This window comes from Narcine bancroftii, chromosome 7, assembly GCF_036971445.1.
Source record: "Narcine bancroftii isolate sNarBan1 chromosome 7, sNarBan1.hap1, whole genome shotgun sequence".
NCBI lineage: Eukaryota > Metazoa > Chordata > Chondrichthyes > Torpediniformes > Narcinidae > Narcine > Narcine bancroftii.
The window spans coordinates 180973397-180994037 of NC_091475.1; the positions used below are offsets into that span (position 1 = coordinate 180973397).

A 20641-nucleotide genomic window follows, 5' to 3' on the forward strand; every position below is an offset into this window, starting at 1 on the left:
TGGCAGTAACTTTAGTTGCTGAGAGGGCCTTTGATAGATTAGAATGGAATTATTTATTTAAGGTATTAGAAAAAAATTGGATCTACATTAATTGGGTTAAAACATCATATAACATTCTTTCTGCTAAAGTTGTAACCAGTGGACAAATTTCTTCTGTTTTTCCATTGTCTAGCTCTAGACAATGGAAAAGCAGAAGAAATTTGTCCATTAGTTACAACTTTAGCAAAAAGAATTTTAAAGTTTTAACCCAATTATCTCTAGCTTTGTTTGTTTCAGCAATAGAACCTTTTGCAGAGTTAATAAGACAAGATTCCAAGATTAAGGGTATAAAGGTTAGTCAAGAGGAATACAAGTAATTTATTTGCAGATGATGTTTTTGTTTATATGACAGACTCCATAAATTATTTGCATCAATTTTTATATACAAGATTGGAAGAATATAGTGAAATATTGGGTTATAAAATTAATTGGGACAAAAGTGAAATTATGTCTCTGGTTATACTCAGTGTGGAGAATTTGCTTGATTTAAATGATCAAAGGATGGAATTAAGTATTTGGAATTAAGTAGTTGATAATGATTTAAATAATTTGTATATATATTGAATTATTTACCTTAAAGATTTGAATAGGTGAAATAATTTGCCTATAACCCTAGTAGGTAGAGTGAATTGTATAAAGATTAATATTTTTCCAAGAGTTCAATATCTTTTTCAGTCAATTCCTTCTTGGATTCCTCAAAAAAAAAAATTTAAGGATTTACATTCAAGTATTTGGAAGTTTTTATGGAAAGGAAAGATGGCTAGAGTGTCTTTCGAAAAATTGACTTGGAAGTTTGAATTAGTAGGTTTACAACATTTCCATTTTAAGAATTATTATTAGGCATCTCAAATGAAATTTATTAGTGGAATGTTTGATAAATCTCCAGCTTGGGCTAAAATAGAATTGAGTAAAATAGGAGAAGACAGTATGCAGAATTCTATTTATAAATAATATTCAAAATTGTTAATAGGAAGTAGAGATCTGCCTGTTCTGAAACATTTGATTGAATTATGGAATAAAATAGATTATGAAATAAGTGGAAAAGGTTTAATTTCTCAATCCCTTTGTATCAAAACAGACTTCTTCCTTTTTCTATTAATAATAAATTTTTGAGATTTTGGAGCAGGATGGGGATTAGGAAAACAGAAGAATATTCTGAAGCTGCTAGTTTTATTACTTTTGAGCAAATGAAGAATAAATTTCCCAAATAATACTTTTTTTTCTGTTATTATCAGGTTAAGGCTTTCTTGGTTGATAAATTAGGTCCTAATTTGATATTTCCTAGACAGAATGAATTAGAATTATTGATATCTAAGGGCAGTTTCAATAAGTTTATTTTGGTGATGTACAAGTTACTTCACTTGGAAGTGTTCTAGAGTAAAACCTTTTTGGTTAGAGGTAAGAATTTTTTTGGAGAAAATATTAGGGGTTAAACTCCCACAGGATCTGATGTTATTTTTGTTGGCTAATGTAAAAGTGATTAGACCTAAATTAAGGTTAACTATGTATCAAATTGAATTTTTACAACTTGCTTTAGCTGCTTCTAGGAAGTGCATAGCCATTATTTGGAAATCAGATACTGATTTAGAGATGGCATGCTGAATTGTGCAGTATTCTACTTGAGAAGATAACCTAATTTATGAAATAAGTATAATTTTTTTCAAAAATATGGAGCCCATACTTGCATGTCTTTGAAAATTTGAAGGACTCTCTGAAAGCCCATTCTGTTGGTAACCCCCAGGTCCATTATTATTAGTATTGAGACTTTGATTTTTTTATTGATATTCCCCTAACTTTTTTTTTCTTTTGATCTATTCTGAGGGGGAGGGTGGGTGGGCAGGGAAAGGGATGGATAGGGTGGTTATTTTTTTAAACACACACACACTCTTTTCTCATAGCTTTATTGAATTATGTATACATGAATGTGGTTTTAAAATTCTCAAGAAAATTCAGTCAGTATCAATAAAAGGAAAAAAAATTAATTTGTTTTAGCTGTGATCTTCTTAAAATTATCTCCCTAAAATGTCATGATGCATGCTTTCCATTAATATATAATTGATAAACTAGCACATTTTAGAATCATTCAAATCAAACTTCGCTTAAAAAACAGTGCACCACCCTTAGCTTCCTTATATTTTAATTATTTTCTCATGAACCCATATTAAGAATGAATCATAAGGCATATCCCAATGCCACATGAGTTACTGGGATCATTATTTGAAGAGGGCTCACAAAATTGCTGAGGACCCCTACCACTCTGCACACAGCACCTTTCAACTACTCCCATCAGGAAAGGGATACTGGAGGATCAGAGCTAGAACCACTTTGCTGAGAAACAGCTTCTTCCCATGGGAATGAGACTGCTGAATAACTGATGACCTGCTCAAACAAACCATTCGAGACTCTAGTTATTTAATAATATTGATTTTTTTTAAAATGTATACAAGTACTGCATATGTATATTTTATCTGCATGTTGTGTTTGCATATTTTTACACCAAGGACCAAAGAATGCTGCTTCATCAGGTGGTACTTGTACAATCCAATTATGATAAACGAGAGATGGCTGTGTGGAATGAGTTTCCTGGAGAAGTAGTGGTGGCAGGTCAATTTTGACATTTAAGGAAAAATTGGATAGGTATATGGCTGGAAGGGGAATGGAGGGTTATGGGGAAGGAGCAGGTAGGTGGAACCAGAGGAGAGTTACTTAGTTCAGTGCAGACTAGAAAAGGTCAAAATGGCCTGTTTCCATGCTGTAATTGTTATATGGTTGAACTATGACATCAAAATAGACATGAAGAGGCTTACATCAAATGCATGAATCATATCATAGTGTTACACTGGAAATTGAGAAATAATGTGCAAATTGCATGTCTGACTGGCTCAAATATAGAATAATCAATCAGCAGAAAATTCTACTTGAACAATCTTTAAAGATATACTTAGAATGAGAAAGAAAGTTATTCCTTCTTCTTTGGTGACGTTGATGATTGCGATCCAATATGTAAGGTGAAAGATTTATAAATCATAGGCTCAACAGAAACAAACCACAAGGAATAACATCAATCAGCCTCCAAGGACCTTGCAGTGTTTGAAACATTCCCTCATGCTGATCACACTTCTTTGAATTGCATTTTGCTTTACTGCCATTCCTTGATTTGGAGCGATGAAAGACTTGTAATGAGCAATCTATATTTTTCCTCTGTCTTGTGATTTAGCAACCTCCTGTTTTGCTCATGAATGTCATCATCTTTTCTTCCCTAGCTAGTGGGCACAGATTTAAGGTGAGGGGAAAAATTCAAAAGAGACCACAAGGATAGTAAGTATATGGAACAAGCTGGGAGAGAAGCTGTAGAGATAGGTACAATAAATAACAACATTTAAAAGACATTGGGATAAATACACAGATAATGTTTTGGAGGAATGCCTGCAAATGCCGGCAAATGGGACTGGCTTGTTTCCATGCTGTACAACTCTGACTATAGAAGGTCAAAAGTACATTGAAAATACATTTTCAAAACCATGCTTTTAACGAAAGAACAAGAAAGCTGTTTAGGTGACTTGGCCAAGATTTAAACTCAACTAACCCAAATGAACAAGTTTCTTATTTTCTATGTGTGAAACTGATAGAATCTGTTTGGAACTGATGTGCTGTAGATTCTATTGATTTCAGCAACGTTATAAACCCAACAAGTTGTCTATTTCACCCAATTACTGCCTAGGGTCCAGACCTGAAAAGTTGACTATCCATTTCTCTCCATGGGGTTGCCAAACTTGCTGAGTCCAGCCAACATAACAAAAGTACTCATTCTATCCCGACCACATTCTCTTCTCCCTCTTCCATTCAGAAAGAAGATTCCAGAATGCGATATCACGCATCATCAAATTCAAGGACAGTTTATTTTCTGCTAAGAGACTACCAAATGGATCTTGTATATGTGGATTCTCTGGAAAATTATTGCCGCAGAAACCTTGTTAAGATTATCGGTATTGTAGAAGGAAAGGAGGGGGAAGATATGATTAAGTTTATGCAGGGATGGATCCCTCAAACTTTTGGGCATGAACATTTTAAAGATGGTATTGAGATTGAATGTGCCCATATGGCTTTACGATCCATATGCCCTCTGGAACAGATTCCAAGGCCTATAATAGTGAAATTTATTCAATATCAAGTAGTGAAAAAGTTTTTGGAGTTAGCGGCAAAAGATTGGGATGATTATGAATTATTTTATGAATTACTTTGAATTGTTTTAGAGATAGTTTGTCAATTCCTGTATATTTTTTAGTATTGTTAAAAATTAATAATTAGTTTTTCATACATATTTATCAGGTTTTTTGACTAGAATCTATAGTTTTATAATAGAATATATTTGTTCCATAACTTTAGTAGTGTGAGTAACATTTAGTATTTTATAGACCTGTGAGTTTTGTTTATATAAGAATAATAGTTTAAAAAAATGTTGTTAATGTATTATGTATGTTTTCTTAAACTCTTCTTTGAGGGGGGGGGGTTCTATTTTCTGTGGGAGGGGAAAAGATGTGTATATTTTTTTTTCTTTTGGAATGTGTACAATGGAATATGTGTGTTGATATATTTTTTAAAAAAAATTAAAAGTATACTAGTTTTCTTGTGGCTGTGGTACCCATCGACCTGCTGGTGGCTCCTTGGGTACTTCAGACTGAGTGATAGATTTTGCAGAAGCCTGAGCCAATGCTTTTATTCTGGCCACCTTCATAGCACATTGTTCCTCAAGCTCTAGTCTTTTCTGTCTTCAATAATCTTTCCTGTTCTTCTTGCTGGAATTGTTGTTTCTTCATTTCAGCTTCTTGAATTAGTTGCTAATTTTTCATTTCAGCTTCCATATAATCTAAAGCATGTTTTTTCATTGTGCACAGACAGTAGTCAAGCCTGCTTGTGCCTTAGCATGCATAGCTGATATGCTTGAAGCTCTATTGCTCCAGATGTCTTTGAAGACTTTGAAGATCTTCCTGCACTCATAACCTTGGAAATTCTATCATCAGAATTCACATCTGAACATTCAGATACCGCTGATTGAATCTCTATCTTCAACATTCCACTCGGTATAGTCCAAGTGGGGCTTTGCAATGTAACTTCACATGTTTCAGTTCCACTAACCTCTAATGCAGCCATTGAAGTCTCAAGTGCTTTAATGGTGTTTTCATCCTGCTTGGTAGTTGAAGCTGCTTCTTCTCTGGTCTTTGACTCCAACATTCCACCAAGCCTTATCCATCCACCTTGCTGGCTCAACTCACGATCAGACAGCTCTGTGAGAGGAGCTGTTTGCTCAAGGGCTTTAGCCTGATGAGACTTCTACATCTTGAATTCTTCATACTGCAGCCTTTTTTTTGGGAACTGTAAACAAATTTTTATTTTGCATGGTTCCTTTATTCCTTAGTTCTGCAGTATTCACAAACTGTCTGCAATATTGGTTGTTTATAGAACACAAAATCTGGGCTTCCTGCCAATTTGCCTTGTGTTATAATAACATTTCTGGCTCTGTTCTTTTCAAGGTTACAGGTGCTTGAAGTCAGGCAGACATGCTCTAACTGTACAATTCAGAGATGTTCTCATAGAAGGTTCCAGAACTTTCTAACAGACTTTCTTTAAATCTTTCTTCCAAACAAATTAAAATTTTCAAAAATAATTTTCTTTGAATAAATTGTAGATGACACTTCCCAGTTTCTAATATTTCTCAATTTCAAAACATGTCACCTTTCAAGAAAACTAAGCTTGATATTCCAAATTGTATCTTATTTATCCAAATAAATCAAACTTCATAATTGCAGCTTTAATTTTCCATTGATAAAAGCAAATAAACATTTTCATAGCTTCGCACTCCATAACAATGAATAAAACAAAGCATTTTGTAAATGATAACGATTCTCAACTTCAAACAAATATAGATGAATTAAAATGTCAATAAATGATTAATAATGAATAATAATGATAAATTCAAAGAAAATTTGTCGAGTGCTTACGTCTCTTCTATGGTCATTCCAAGAATAAAAATGAGCTCCTCGTCTGCTTGGATATTACGATATATAACATCATAGTAACTATGGTAACTCTACAAAAATAATTAATCCGTAAAGGGAAAGTCATAAAAAACAATAAATCATAAACACAAGGCTTTAACCTCTACAACCAGTAGCGTATGCTTTGTGAACGTTAACCACAAACAAATGCAATTATGCCCAACTAGAAAAAGAATTGGCAATAATTTTTGGTGTGGGAAAAAAAAATTCCACCATTATCTTTACAGAAGAAAATTCACCCTGATCACAGGCAACAAACCTTTTAGTTTAATCCTGAAGCCACACAGAGATATACCAGTATTAGCTGCAGCCAAAATTCAAAGATGGACCATGCAAATAGTAGTGTATAACTATGGTATAAAACATAAACCTGGAACACTTAACAGCCATGCAGATGCCTTATCACACATACCGCTACACGAGACAGAACAACGAGAAGAAATTATTAAATGGACAGCAGAGGCAGCAGCTATTAACCAAGAACAATGTCAACAACTGCCCATTACGACCCAGATCAGAAAGGAAACCTGAAAAGAGGCAACATTAAGCAAGATCCTATACTTCACTCTAATTTGAAATCATCCCAGAAGATCTAAAACTTTACCACACATGTTACCATGAATGATCAGTTAAAGAAGGCTGTTTACTTTGGGATACCTGTAAAATTATTCCAGCCAAATACAAACTACCATGTTATCAGAACTGCACCACAACCATCCGGGATGGATGCATGTCTGGTGGCCCTTCAGACAGAGACATTGAAACAACAGTAAGAGACTGCAAAGTATGACAGTCAATGCAGCAAAAAAATGCAGTAAGCCGAAGCTAACCCATGGAAATGGCCATCCAAACCCTGGCTTTGGATTCATGGGTGAGATTTTCCTAATAGCTGTGGACGCACACTCCAAATGGCCAGTAGTTTTATAGCTAAAAATACCAAAGCAGATCCCATGATTGACTGTCTACGAGCTATCCTTGCCATTCATGGATTGCCTCATGAATTAGGTACGGACAATGGGCCTCAATTTACATCAGAACATTTTTAAAAATTTATGCGTTACAACAATATCAAACATATTTTGTCCGCACCCTATCACCTAAGTACTAATGGGGAGGCAGGAAGTTTTGTACAAACATTCAAAAAAGCAATGAAAACAATGAAACTTCTAAATCCCTGCTGGACACACAAAATTGCAGATTTCTTATTGGGGTACAGAAACACGCCACATTCTAACACAAAATGCACCCCAGCAGAGCTAATGTTTGGCCACAACCTGCGGACCACAGTTCATTGAGATCTGGGTCTCCGATTTCTATTTATTTGTTTATCCATCTATTTATTTATTTATTTTTAAATTTTATATTTTTTTCTATCTATTTATTTATTTATTTGCATCGCCACAATCCTCACCTGGAACATTGGATGTGGACAAGAGAGTTCTGGTACAAGATTATAGACAATATAAAGACCCATGTATGGTATGAGTAATCTTACAAAAATTGAGCCCCCACTCATACTCTGTTCTAGTGGGGGAACAGATTGTGGAAGAGACACATTGACCAATTATGAGCATTGACTGACACTAATGTCCATGAAGTGCCTCATGAACTGGAGGAGGTGGAATCAGACCTGCCCCAACTACCCCACCCCTCACACCGAGTTGGGGGGTTCGTCAGAGACAGTCATGGTGCCGAGGAGTCCAGTACCTTATCAATTCATCTTTTAATTCTTAAGCAAGAGGAGTAGCTATATTAATTAAAGAAACATTATCCTGTGAAGGGATACGTTTTGATTAATTGTCAGATTTATTCTGAAATGTGGACACTTACGAATATTTATTCACCAATTAATAGGAGGAGATATAAACTTGTCTTGATCCATTATTGAATAAATCAACTAAAATTGTAATAGCTAAAGTGGTGAAGGCTATATTAAGTTTTATGAAGCAATTAAATTTAGTTGATATTTGCAAAAGTTGAATCCTAGAGCAGATCATTCTTTTTTGCATAGACATGACTCTTATTCAAGAATAGATTTTTATTTATTATCAGTGTAGTTACAATGAAAGATTATTTAAGTTGAGTATAAAGCGAGAATACTTTCTGATCACTAGCCACTTTTATTGATATGTTCAATTTTAGAGGAAGAAAATATACCCTATACTGCATTATTAAAGAGTAGATTTTTTGTGATTTAAAAAAAAAAAAGAATTCAATTATTTTTAGAAGTTAATTTTAATTCAATAGATAATAAATGTACTATTTGGGATACATTAAAAGATATGAGGTCAAATAATTTATTTGGCTAAAATTAAAAAAATAATGTAATAGAGACAAATCATTTAGAACAAGACAGGTAATTTAGAAAAGATCTACAAAGTAATCCTTCTGAAGAAAAAAAACAATTAAAAAATGTCAATATAGCACGATCCAGACATATAGAACAGAAAAATTAATTCAAAGAACAGAGATTTTATGAATTAGGAGAAAGGGCTCATAAACTTTTAGCATGGCAATTGAAAGCTAAACCGACATCTAGAGTCATTAATGTAGTTAAACATCTTCGGGGACTATTACATACAAACCACAAGAAATAAATGATGTATTTAGGGAATTTTATTCTGAATTATATGAATTCTGAATCAGTACATGATGAAAATAACATTGATAAGTTTTTTTTAATCTCAAATTACTCTACCTAGTGTGAATGATGGGGAACAAAGATTTGAATGTAGTATTTACAGTAAGGGAAATTAGTAAAGTAATAAGTTCAATGCAAAATAAAATATTTATTTCCAAATACAATATTTATTCTAATCGATTCCAATTTCAGGAGAATATGGATTTCCTTTAGAATGTTATAAGAAATTTAAAGATCTTTTAATACCTCCATTTATGGAGGTGTTAAATTATGCTATGGTACTTTCTCTGCCAAATCCTTTTTAATGGCAATTATTATTACAGTAATTCCAAAAAAAGATAGAGTTCCAATGAAACTGACATCTTTATAGACCAATTTCATTACTAAATGTTGATTATAAAATATTAGCTAAAACATTAGCAAATAGATTGGCAAAATATTTACTGAAATTAATATATGTGGATCAAACTGGATTTGTTAAGGGTTGGAAATCTGCAGATAATGTAGCAAGGCTTCTTAGTTATTAAATTTGGTTCAGAAAAAAGGGTGACCTGAATGTGGCAGTCACTTTGGATGCTGAAAAGGCATTTGACAGAATAGAATGGGATTTCCTCTTTAAAGTTTTAGAAAAATGTAAATTGGGTTCAAATGACTATTAGCTGAATTAGTAAAATGAGATTCAAAAATTGTGGGTATTAAGGTGAAACAAGAAGAATATAAATGTATTTGCAGATGATATTTAATTTATTTAACAGATTCTTTGAAACAACTTAAAATTAGAATAAAAGAATATGGAGACATATTGGGATATAAAATAAATTGGGAGAATAGTGCGATTATGTCTTTAGTTAATGGAGATTATCAGAAATGTAAGGAAGTAATTGAATCTAGATGGACAGATTTGGAATTACATATTTAGGTATTCACGTGCAATCAGATTTGACAGGAATATTTAAATTAAATTATTTATTATATTAAGGAAAATTAAAGAACATTTAGAAAAATGCAATGTGTTGCCTGTTACTTTGATGGGTAGAGTAAATTGTGTTAAGATTAATTGTTTCTCCTCAAATACAATATTTATTCCAATCGATTACAATTTCAATTCCTCGATTATTTTAAAGGAATTAAATGTTTACATTACACAATTTATATGGAAAGAAAAAATGGCTAGGATTTCTTTGGAGAAGTTGATGTGGAAACACTATTTAGGAGATTTACAGCTTCCCAATTTTATGAATAATTATAAAGCAGCACAGTTGAGATTTATTAATGTAAAGTATGAGCTCATTAATGTTTCACCATGGGTAAATATAGAACTTGATAAAGTAGGAGAAACTGATTCACAACATTTTATTTATAAATGGAATCGAAGATTGTTAATAGCAAATAAAGAAACACCCATACTGAAATATTTAATTGAACTTTGGAATAACATTGATTAAGAGATTGGAGGAAAAGGTTTAATGCCTGGAAGAACACCTTTATTTCAAAATAGACTTATTCCATTTTCTATGGAAAATAATTTTTTTTTCATTTGGAAAAATTATGGTATTAAGAAAATTAAAGATTGTTTTGAACTTGAGAATTTTTTTACTTTTCGTAGAATGAAGGAAACATTTAAGATAATGGAAAAATACAAAATTTTGTTATTATCAAGTTGAGATTTTTTGTGAAGATTTAGTATTACCAGCAGAGACAGAAGTAGAATTATTATTAAGTAATAGGGATATAAAAAAATTTATTTCAGATGTATGAATTATTACAAAAGAGGGCTTGAAAAGGAGTTCATAAATCAAGGCATAAATGGGAGGTAGATTTAAATAAACAAATAGATGAATGTAGATGGATTCAGATATATAGAGAAGTACAATAAATGTGAGATAATGGTTAGTTCAGTATAATTTTATTTATCAGTTATATTTAACACCACAAGTTACATAATATGAATTTTATATATTCAGAGTTATACTTTAGATGTGGACAACAAGTTGGTACTTTTTTTTTTGCATTCAATGTGGCAATGTTCCACAATTAAACCTCTTTGGTTTGATTTGAGTAATTTATTAGAACAAATAACTGGAATAAGATTCCCACAGGATCCAATATTATTTTTATTGGGAGATGTTAGAGGAATTAAACCTAAATTAAAATTGAATATGCATCAAGTAAAATTTGTTCAAATTGCTTTGGCAATAGCTAGATAATGTATTGCTTTAACTTGGAAGTCGGATATTGATTTGGGAATAGATGGATGGTATGTAGAAATTCTGACTTCTATTCCACTTGAGACAGTTACTGTTGTGGTTTTCTTGTCCCTTTTTCTTTTTCTCTTTAGTTTGTTTGGGGTGGGGGGGGAATTGAGAGGAGGTTTTTTTCTTTTAGTTTTTTTGTTATAAATAAAATACCACATATATTTGGATTAAGTTTGAAATATTGTGATATGTTTATTAAGTGGCTTCATATTAATTAAAAAAAAAGACATTGTAGTAGAAAATTGCTCTCAATTTCTAACAGTGAATTTGTATCAGGATATAAAATAGCCCTGTCATTAAATGATCAGACTAAAATGACATTATTAAGCTGCTATATTGTCAAAGACTCTGAGGTGACTTCTTATCAATTCAAAATGTAGCTTTCATTTTATAAACTGTATACATATTGAAACTAGTTCATGGGCTGCAGAAGAACTTTAAGAATTCTGAGAATCATTGAACTTTGTGTCCAACTTTAAGTTTGTTATAATTTGATCTGATTCAAGTGTCAGACTGAATAAATCATATTCATAGAAAGGAGAACTGCATTCCTTGTAGGTTATGCTAAATTTATATCATTGTTCACAATAACCCTTCTTCTGAATTTTTAATCCTTTGTTTCAACATGAAATAACATTGGAATTAATAAAATTTGTCATGCTGAAAAATACAAAACAATTTGGGTTGAGTGAGAGAATTATTTAAATAAATGGAACTTGTTTTTTAATTAAAATAATTTTACTTGAAATAACCAAACCTAAATTGAGAATTCACTATGGAACTATATGTGATGTGAACTTTCTGTACTGCCATTTGAAAGTGGATAGCTAGTATACCCATTAAAGCAGAACCAATCTGCTTTATGAACTAGAAAATTGGGTTGGTCAGCTGCTCTTATATAATTTATGATACTTACCTAAATTGATCATCCATTTTGGTAATGAAATATAAACAGAAACTACTGAGAAAACTCACCAGGTCAGGCAACATCAGTGGGCTGAGGAACAAATTTAATATTTCATGTCAATTACTTTTCTGATCTCCACAGATGCAGCTTGACCTACCAAGTTTGTTTTGCAGTTTCCGTTTTTATTTCAGATTTTGAGCCCTTGCAGTTGCTTTGAGTTTCATTTGACTAGTGAGTTCATCTCATTGTTTTTGAAAGAATGCCCTCATTTAAATCAGTGAGCTCCAAGATGCTAGAGTCTTGTAAGAATGTTTAAAAGAGATTGGAGCCAATTTGTTGAACACAATTAACCTTCAAAATGGAAGAACAGTTTTTTTTTGCAAGGTGTACCATGTGGCACTTAAGTGCGGTATTTGGATTATTCTTAATATCAGCATCAATAAACAAGTATTAAATCTCTGTTAATGTTCCTTGGGAAGCTATACTCTATGGTGGAAAATATTTTAGCCTGGGCACTTGAAATTGATGAACATTATAATCTTGCTTTCTATTCATATTCCTTGAAGTTTGAGTCTATTACTTAATTTTCTTTTCTGAAAATGAAGTGTAATTCTCATTAGATTAAAAAATATATTTTAACATTTTATAACTCATTTACACTTTTTTCTTTTGGAATAAAACAGTTCAGTTCTCTGTTATTTATTATAATGAAAGGTCTGACAATAAAATGACCATTGTTCATATTCCTTTACAGATCATTACTTCATGAAGAGATTATGCTTCAAAAATACATCTGTGCTTACCAGGAGATTTTTTTCTTATTTTAATTACAGGCTAGCTAACAAACAAAATATCACATTATTGCTATAGTGAAAAATTATACACTTTTTTTGGACCACACTCATTGAAATTATCAATCCTTATAATTTGATTCAACGAACATAAAAATTTTAGCCATTTGAGAGCGACGCATATGACCCACATCAAATTGTATAATTCTGGGACAAAAATTGGATAAGTAAATTGATTACAGCACGGCCAAGAAGCTTAAGACATTTTGCTTCAAATCAATTAGTGCAAACTTGAGACTGCTGGCTGAGATTCTGGTTCAAATCTGTCCTGTTGAAATACCAGTGCAAATCTGCAGTTTTCCTCAATGAAATGTTACTAAAGGAATTTCTTCCATTTTAATGATGATGACATACAAATGCTCAGTAAAGTGATGCATATCAGCACAGGCACTGAGCTGTATTTTCTAAACTAATACAGTAACATGCCTGGTATCTGGAATTCAAGCAATCAGCAGCCTCAAGCAACCAGCAAAAAAAAAATCGAGGAAAAAAAAATAAACAATAAAATAAAAGGTGAAAATGCATCAGTATTTATGGAGGAAGGGGAAGTTAATTTTCTGTAATATTTCAGGCGGCTCTGTGGAGGGGGAGGAGCTTACAGATGCAGTGATGGTTAAATGTTTTCAAAGGATGTGACTGAAATAAAGTAAAATGCTTCAAGGTTTATACATTTCTGCAAGTGAAGTTTGTTCAGTATTGTAATTTTTTTAAAACTGTTATTCTTAATGCAGGTATATTAGTGAGGCAATGGAAGAATAAATCTCAAGTAGCCAGAAAATACACATCCGGGATCTACCAATCCCCATAGGTGCCGGATGCTGTGTTTTACTGTACCTTTGTATCATTTTTGTCAGGATCTTCGAGGGTGGAAATTAAAAGGAGTGCAATTGCTTTTTCTAATCCCAGGCAAAAATGCATTTTAATGTTTACAAAGGGTAGATTTGACATGGCTGTGATTAATTCTGTGAAAAAATTACACCTTGGCTCACATGTATACCCAGTCAGTGCCCTTTATTGGGAGAACAGTAATTGAGAGTTAATCACAAAGCATAAATGTTTGAATTACTTTATTCTTTCAAATGGATTTGGATCAATGTTAAAGTTGATATTTAACAGTTTGTTCTTTTTGGTTCTCTTTGGGATTTTTTGTTTTTTCTTAATATATTTTGAAATATTGCATGGTTTATTAGGTTTCTAAAATGATATACTGGTACATCAATAATTTTGAAATTACCCAAAAACAGGAATTATTTTACAGGTTAATATTTAATTAAATTTCATTTATATTCATTATTATTTCTCTCTTTTACCATTTATAGAAGTCATGACGGCAATAACTATCCCTCAGAATCCTCGTTGTCCAATTGGATTTTTCCCATGTGGGAATATTTCATTATGTCTACCCCAGTCGTTGCATTGCAATAAGATTGAAGATTGTGAAAATGGGGCAGATGAAGAAGACTGTGGTAATGTTGTTTATCTTGTGAAATGCAATAACAAATCCTATCATTATTAATCTTGCCTATAATTCTCATTGGAAAAGTACATAGTTGAAAAATTGAATCTAATTTTAGCATGTTGTAATGGGGTGTTTCTGTGTGGTTCTTCCATTCAGAGGATGTTACCAAGTCAGTAGAGTCATATGATTTTTATGTTATTACAACTTTACAAAGTAGTGGATTTGCTGACCAGAAGATTTTTTTTTTTTTTTGTTGCTTTTCACATGTACATAGAAGAAAATACAGGCCCTTTTGTAAAGTCAGCAATTTCAAAATCACTTGAGCTATTGTGTGCCTTCGAATTTTTAAGTGAATTCAGTGAATTTTGAACATGATTTTATCCACATCCATTATTTCACAGCAATGTGCGTTTAAATCTTGGCTATTCTTCAGTGTTGTGAAATTCAACTACTGATGATAAAATGATATTGCATAATTCCCTGTGTAATACTGTAACCTAACAAAGTATTTTTCATTGAATAAATGAATGCGTTTGAATATTATATGCTATAATCTTGTTATTTTTAACTCGATGGATTACACATTTGCTCATAAAATTGTTATCATTCCAAATATCATCTTGTACTGTCGCAAGTTTGCTCTCCTTAAGGTTGTGTATGCATCAGTGACTAAATACACTAATTCTACTGATTGAATTGTCTACATTTTAATGTTCAGTCTTAATATTATAATATATACATTTATTTGAATAGGTACCTATGTTTTTAGATTTTTAATTGACAATAGCATGAACATAGGGCCTTGCAAATTTTATATTTTAAAAGATAAATGATATTACATTTTGTTCTGACTTTATAACGTTTATCTGCTGCAATAAAAGTTGCAGTAATTGGGGTGCTTTTCAGATTCTGTCTGTAATTATGGAAAGGGATAGGTCAGGGCCTAGGGTTGAGGTTTGATTGGGGGGGGAAAGCTAGATTGGAGTAGATGCAAAAGGATTTACGAGGAGTGGATTGGGATGATTTGTTTGATGAGTAGTAGAGAAATGGAGGTCTTTTAAAGGTGAGATTGTGGGAGTACAAAATCTTTATGCTCCTGTTAGGTTGAAAAACAGGGTCAAAAGTTTGAGGGAGCCATGGTTTTCAAGGGATATTGGAAACTTGGTTTGAAAAAAGAGGGAGTCCTGCAATAAATATAAGAAACAAGGAAAAAAGATGTTTGGAGAATACATTGAATGTAAAAAGAATCTTAAGAAAGAAATTGAGTTAATGATTTTATTGATGCAAATGATAAATAAATTTTTTTTTTAAATTAGACAAGCTAAAAGAAGGTATGAGGTGGCTATAGTAAACAGGGTGAAAATAAATCCAAAAGGTTTCTACTAATATGTTAAAAGCAAAAGGAGAATGAGGGATAAAATTGATCCCTTAGAGAATCAGAGCAGAGATAAAAGAGATGGTGCAAATCTTGAACAATTTCTCTTCTTTGGCCTTCACTAAGGAGAAGGATATTGAATTGTGCAGGGTAAAGGAAGCAAAGAGGGTAATTATGGAAACTATAGTGATTAAGAAAGAGGAAGTACTGGAGATTTTGAAGCATATTAAAGTGGATAAGTCTCCAGGTTCCGATGGGATTTTCCCTTGAGAGGAGTTAGTGAAGAAATAGCAGTGAGTCTGACAGTGATTTTTTTAAAAAAAAAATGTCATTAGAGGTGGTTATAGTGCTAGAGGATTGGCATGTACAAGCCTAGCAATTATCGGCCTGTAAGTTTGACATTTGCAATAAGTAAATTAATGGAAAGCATTCTTGTGTATATAAAAAGTCCCTGGAGAGACAGTCTGATTAGGAACACTCAACACAGATATGTGTGTGCAAGGTTATGTTTGACCAATCTTGTTGAATTTTTTGAAGAGGTGACTAGGAATGTTGATGAGGGTAGAGCAGTGGATGTTGTCTATATGGACTTCAATACGGCCTTCGATAAGGTTCCGCATGGAAGGTTAGTTAGGAAGGTTCAGTTGTTGGGTATTAATTTTGAGATAGTCAAATGGATTCAACAGTGGATGGAAGGGAGATGCCAGAGAGTCGTAGTGGATAACTGTTTGTCATATACATTAATGATCTGGATGATGGGGTGTTAAATTGCATTAATTAATATATAGATGATACTAAAATAGGTGGAATTGTGGAAGGTTTTCAAAGATTGCAGAGGGATTTGGACTGCTTAGAAGAGTGGGCTGAAAGATGGCAGATGGAGTTTAATGCTGAGAAGTGTGAAGGGCTTCATTTTGGAAGGAATGATCAAAACAGGGCATGCGTAGTAAATGGGAGGGCATTGAGGAATGCAGTGGAGCAGAAAGATCTATGAATAACAGTTCATCATTCCCTGAAGATAGAATCTCATGTGGATAGCATGGCGAAAAAGGCTTTTAGTATGCTGCCCTTTATAAATCAAAGCATAGAATGCAGGAGTTGGGAAATTATGTTGAGACTGTTCAAGACATTGGTGAGGCCAAATCTGGAATACTGTGTGCAGTTCTGGTCACTGAATAATAGGAAGGATGTCAACAAGGTAGAGAGAGGGCAGAGAAAATTTAAGAAAATGTTACCTGGATTTCAGAATTTAGATTACAAAAAAGATTGAGCAGATTAGGTCTTTATTCTTTGAAGCATAGAAGGTTGAGAAGGGATTTGATAGAGGTATTTAAGATAATGAGAGGAATAGATAGCGTTGATGTGGATAGGCTTTTTCCATTGAGAATAGGAACTATTTAAACGAGGTCATGAGTTAAGAGTTAAGGGGAAAAAGTTTAGAAGTAACATGGGGGGGGGGTTTGTTTTTACTCAGAGTGGTGACTGACCTTTTGGGAGAAGTAGTGGCAGCAGGGTCAATTTTGTCATTTAAGGAAAAATTGGATAGGTACATGGATGGGAGGGGAATGGAGGATTATGGGCAGGGTGTAGATAGGTGAGTACTTAATTTGGTGCCGACTAGAAGGGCCAAAATGGCCTGATTCCATGCTGTAATTGTTATATGGTTATTGAAGTAACCAAATGATGAATCATTTTGATTTTTAATCCTTAGTTGACAAGAGCTTATGTAAACAACTCAATATTATGTGCATTTTGTCTCTGAAATGTATTGAAATGCATTTTCCTATCTTTTAGAGGATAATACTGGCTTGGCAAATATGTTTGAAGACTTTTTCAGGAAAACTCGCATTGAATTAGCAGAAGATTGCTGTGAGTGAGTTACTTATTCCAAAAATATTTATGTAATTGACAATTGTTTATAAAACATGAAAGAGGAACTTGATTTTCAGACAGATGAATAATAATTCTGGGAAATATAGTAGGCCAAAGACGCTGAGATTGTAGCAAAAACACTGAAATGCTGGAGGAACTCAGCTGGTCCATTCAGCATCTATAGGAGACAAAGATATATTGCTGATGTTCTGAGCCTGGGCCCTTTTTCAATAAAATTTTTTAAGGATTTAAATATGGCAGTTAGGAAATTTTTATGGAAAGATGAGTGCCAAGGGTTTCTTGGGAAAAATTAACCTGGAAATATGAATTAGGGGGTTAACAACTTCATTTTAAGAAATGAGAATTGATATTTATTAATGTATTGTTTAGTTTAGATAATACCCCATCTTGGGTTTTTATTGAGTTTAATACGATAGGGGATATGAAACCCCAAGATTTTATCTATAAATGGTATTCTAAATTGTTAGTTGAAAATAGAGAAACACCTATTTTGAAACATTTTGACTGAGTTGTGGAATAATATTGATAATGAAATTTGTATGAAAGGTTTAATATCTAGGACAATGCCCCTATGTCAAAATAAGCTTATTCCATTTTCAATGGATAACTAATTTTTGAGGATTTAGAAATGGGTGGATAAGAAGAAGATTGAGGACTGCTTTGAGAATAGGAAATTTATAACATTTGAACAAATGAGAGAAACAGTTAATATACCTAATAATACTTTATTTTGCTATTATCAAGTTAAAGGTTTTTATCTGGTAAAATAGGTCCTAGTTTTATGTAACCTAATCCAAGTGAATTGGAATTACTGATTTGTAAATAAATTTATTTCTGTAATGTATAATTTGCATCAAATGAAAGCCCCCAAAATTGGGGTGCATAAATCAAGACCAAGATGTAAAGTAGATTTACAGATACAAATAAATGAAAAGGATTGGATGGAGTTAAGAGTAATGTATCTAAAATTATAAATGTAAGATATAGGATGGTACAATAAAATTTTTTCCATCAATTATATTTGACTCCACAAAAATTAAATAGATTAAATCCTGCTATATTAGATTTATATTTTAGGTGTAGATCGAAGTTTGCTACCTTTTTGCATTCAACATGGCAATGCCCTATAATTAGGTATTTTTGGTTAGAGGTAGGTAATTTTTTTGGAATGAATTACAGGGGTCAAATTTCCTATGAAATTTTTTATTGAGTAGTAATAAAGTTATAAGACCAAAACTAAGATTAAATATGTATCAAATTGAATTTGTGCTAATTGCTTTAGCAGTTTCTAGGATATGTATAACAATATCATGGAAGTCAAAATAGATTTAGGTATGGCTAGATGGTATACAGAACTTCATAGTTGTATACCATTAGAGAAGATTAGATATAGTCTGCGAGATAAATGTCATGTGTTTTGGAAAATACGATGCCCATATTTACAAAATGTGGGTTTGCATGTTTAATAGATTCTCTGAAGACCTCATTTCTTGAAACTTTTAATATAGACTTTATGGTTTAAATATTTTATTCCCTTGGCGTCCTCCGGTATTTTTTATTCTTTCTTTTTGTATCTTTCTTTCTCTTTTATGGATTGGGGGTAGGGGAGGTGGGAGTGGGGTTATATACCACATCTAAAATTTTTGAATTCAATATAATGCAACTATTATTGTGGTTTAAAATTTATAAATAAATTTTTTAAAAATCATAAATGGCAGAAGCAGAATATATCAGAAAGTCTCAGTATTCAAACAATAGGGGAGGAATCCAGACCAACAAAAGGTGTTAATTGGATGGGGTAGTTTTAACAAAAACCAGAGAATTGGATATTAATGCTATCTGGTTGGAGGGTGCCCATTTGGAAGATGAGGTGTTCCTCCAATTTACAGGTGGTCTCTGTCTGGCAGTACATGAGACCATACAAGAGAATGGGATGGAGAATTGAAAATGGGTGGCCACACTATTGCAGCAGACAAAGAAAAGGTGCTCAACAAATTGATCTCCCAATCTGCATCCAGTCTCTCTGATGTAGAGGATACCACAGCAGGAGCACTGGATGCAGTAGATGACCCCTGCAGATTCACAAGTGAAATATTGCCTCACTTGGAAGGTCTGTTTGGGGCCCCAAATGATGCTGAGAGAGGTGGTGTTGGCGTGTGGAGCACCTCCTGCAGTCACAGGGGTAGGTCCCAAGGGGATGATTGGTGAGGAGGGAGGAGTGGACATGGGAGACTTAGAGGGAGCAGTCCTTAAGGAAGGCGGAGAGGGAAATGTGTGTCTAGTGGTGGGATCACATAGTAGGTGGCAGAAATGGCGAAGGAGGATGTGTTGGATATGGAGGTTAGTGGGGTGCTAGGTGAGGATGAAGGGAATTCTATGTTGCATCTGGAGGCAGAGGGGGCCAGCATAGACGAGTTGGAAATGGAGGAGATACGGGTAAAGGCTGAGTTGATAGTGGTGGAGGGGAAGCCATGATTGTGGAAGAATGCAGACATTTTGGAAGATCTGGACTAGGAAGACCTCATCTTGAAAACAGATGTGGTGGAGAAGGAGAAATTGAGATAAGGAAATGGAATTCTTGCAGGGGACAGGGTATGAGGAAGTGTTGTCCAGGTAGTTGTGGGAGTTGGAGGGTTTGTGATATGCTTTATTGTGATAGTCGCACTCCTGTCGAAGTACAAAAAGTACAACCAAGCCATACAGTACAATTCAAACAGACTTTATTTGAATAATGCGAGCGGGAATGAGCAGTATGTAGACAAGGTCACGTCAAACGCTGAAGAGCTGGCCCATTCAGAGCCAGCTCTTCAGCGCTTGTCGTCCTGCTTTGCGGAAACTGCCAAAATGTTTGGCCTGGAAGTCAGCCTGAAGAAAACTGAGGTCCTCCATCAGCCAGCTCCCCACCATGACTATCAGGCCCCCCACATCTCCATCGGGCACACAAAACTCAAAACGGTCAACCAGTTTACCTATCTCGGCTGCACCATTTCATCAGATGCAAGGATCGACAATGAGATAGACAACAGACTCGCCAAGGCAAATAGCGCCTTTGGAAGACTACACAAAAGAGTCTGGAAAAACAACCAACTGAAAAACCTCACAAAGATAAGCGTATACAGAGCCGTTGTCATACCCACACTCCTGTTCGGCTCCGAATCATGGGTC

The 20641-nt window shown here is 33.6% G+C and overlaps 1 protein-coding gene across 1 annotated transcript in view; it reads left to right on the plus strand.

The window, feature by feature from the left end:
- The window catches only part of LOC138740129 (relaxin receptor 2-like), a 117625-nt gene that overhangs the window by 6766 nt on the left and 90218 nt on the right, over positions 1-20641 (plus strand). The window contains exons 2-3 of the mRNA XM_069892531.1: positions 14069-14215; positions 17378-17452. Coding sequence (XP_069748632.1) covers positions 14069-14215; positions 17378-17452 — 222 coding nt within the window. The remainder of the gene's footprint in view (positions 1-14068; positions 14216-17377; positions 17453-20641) is intronic.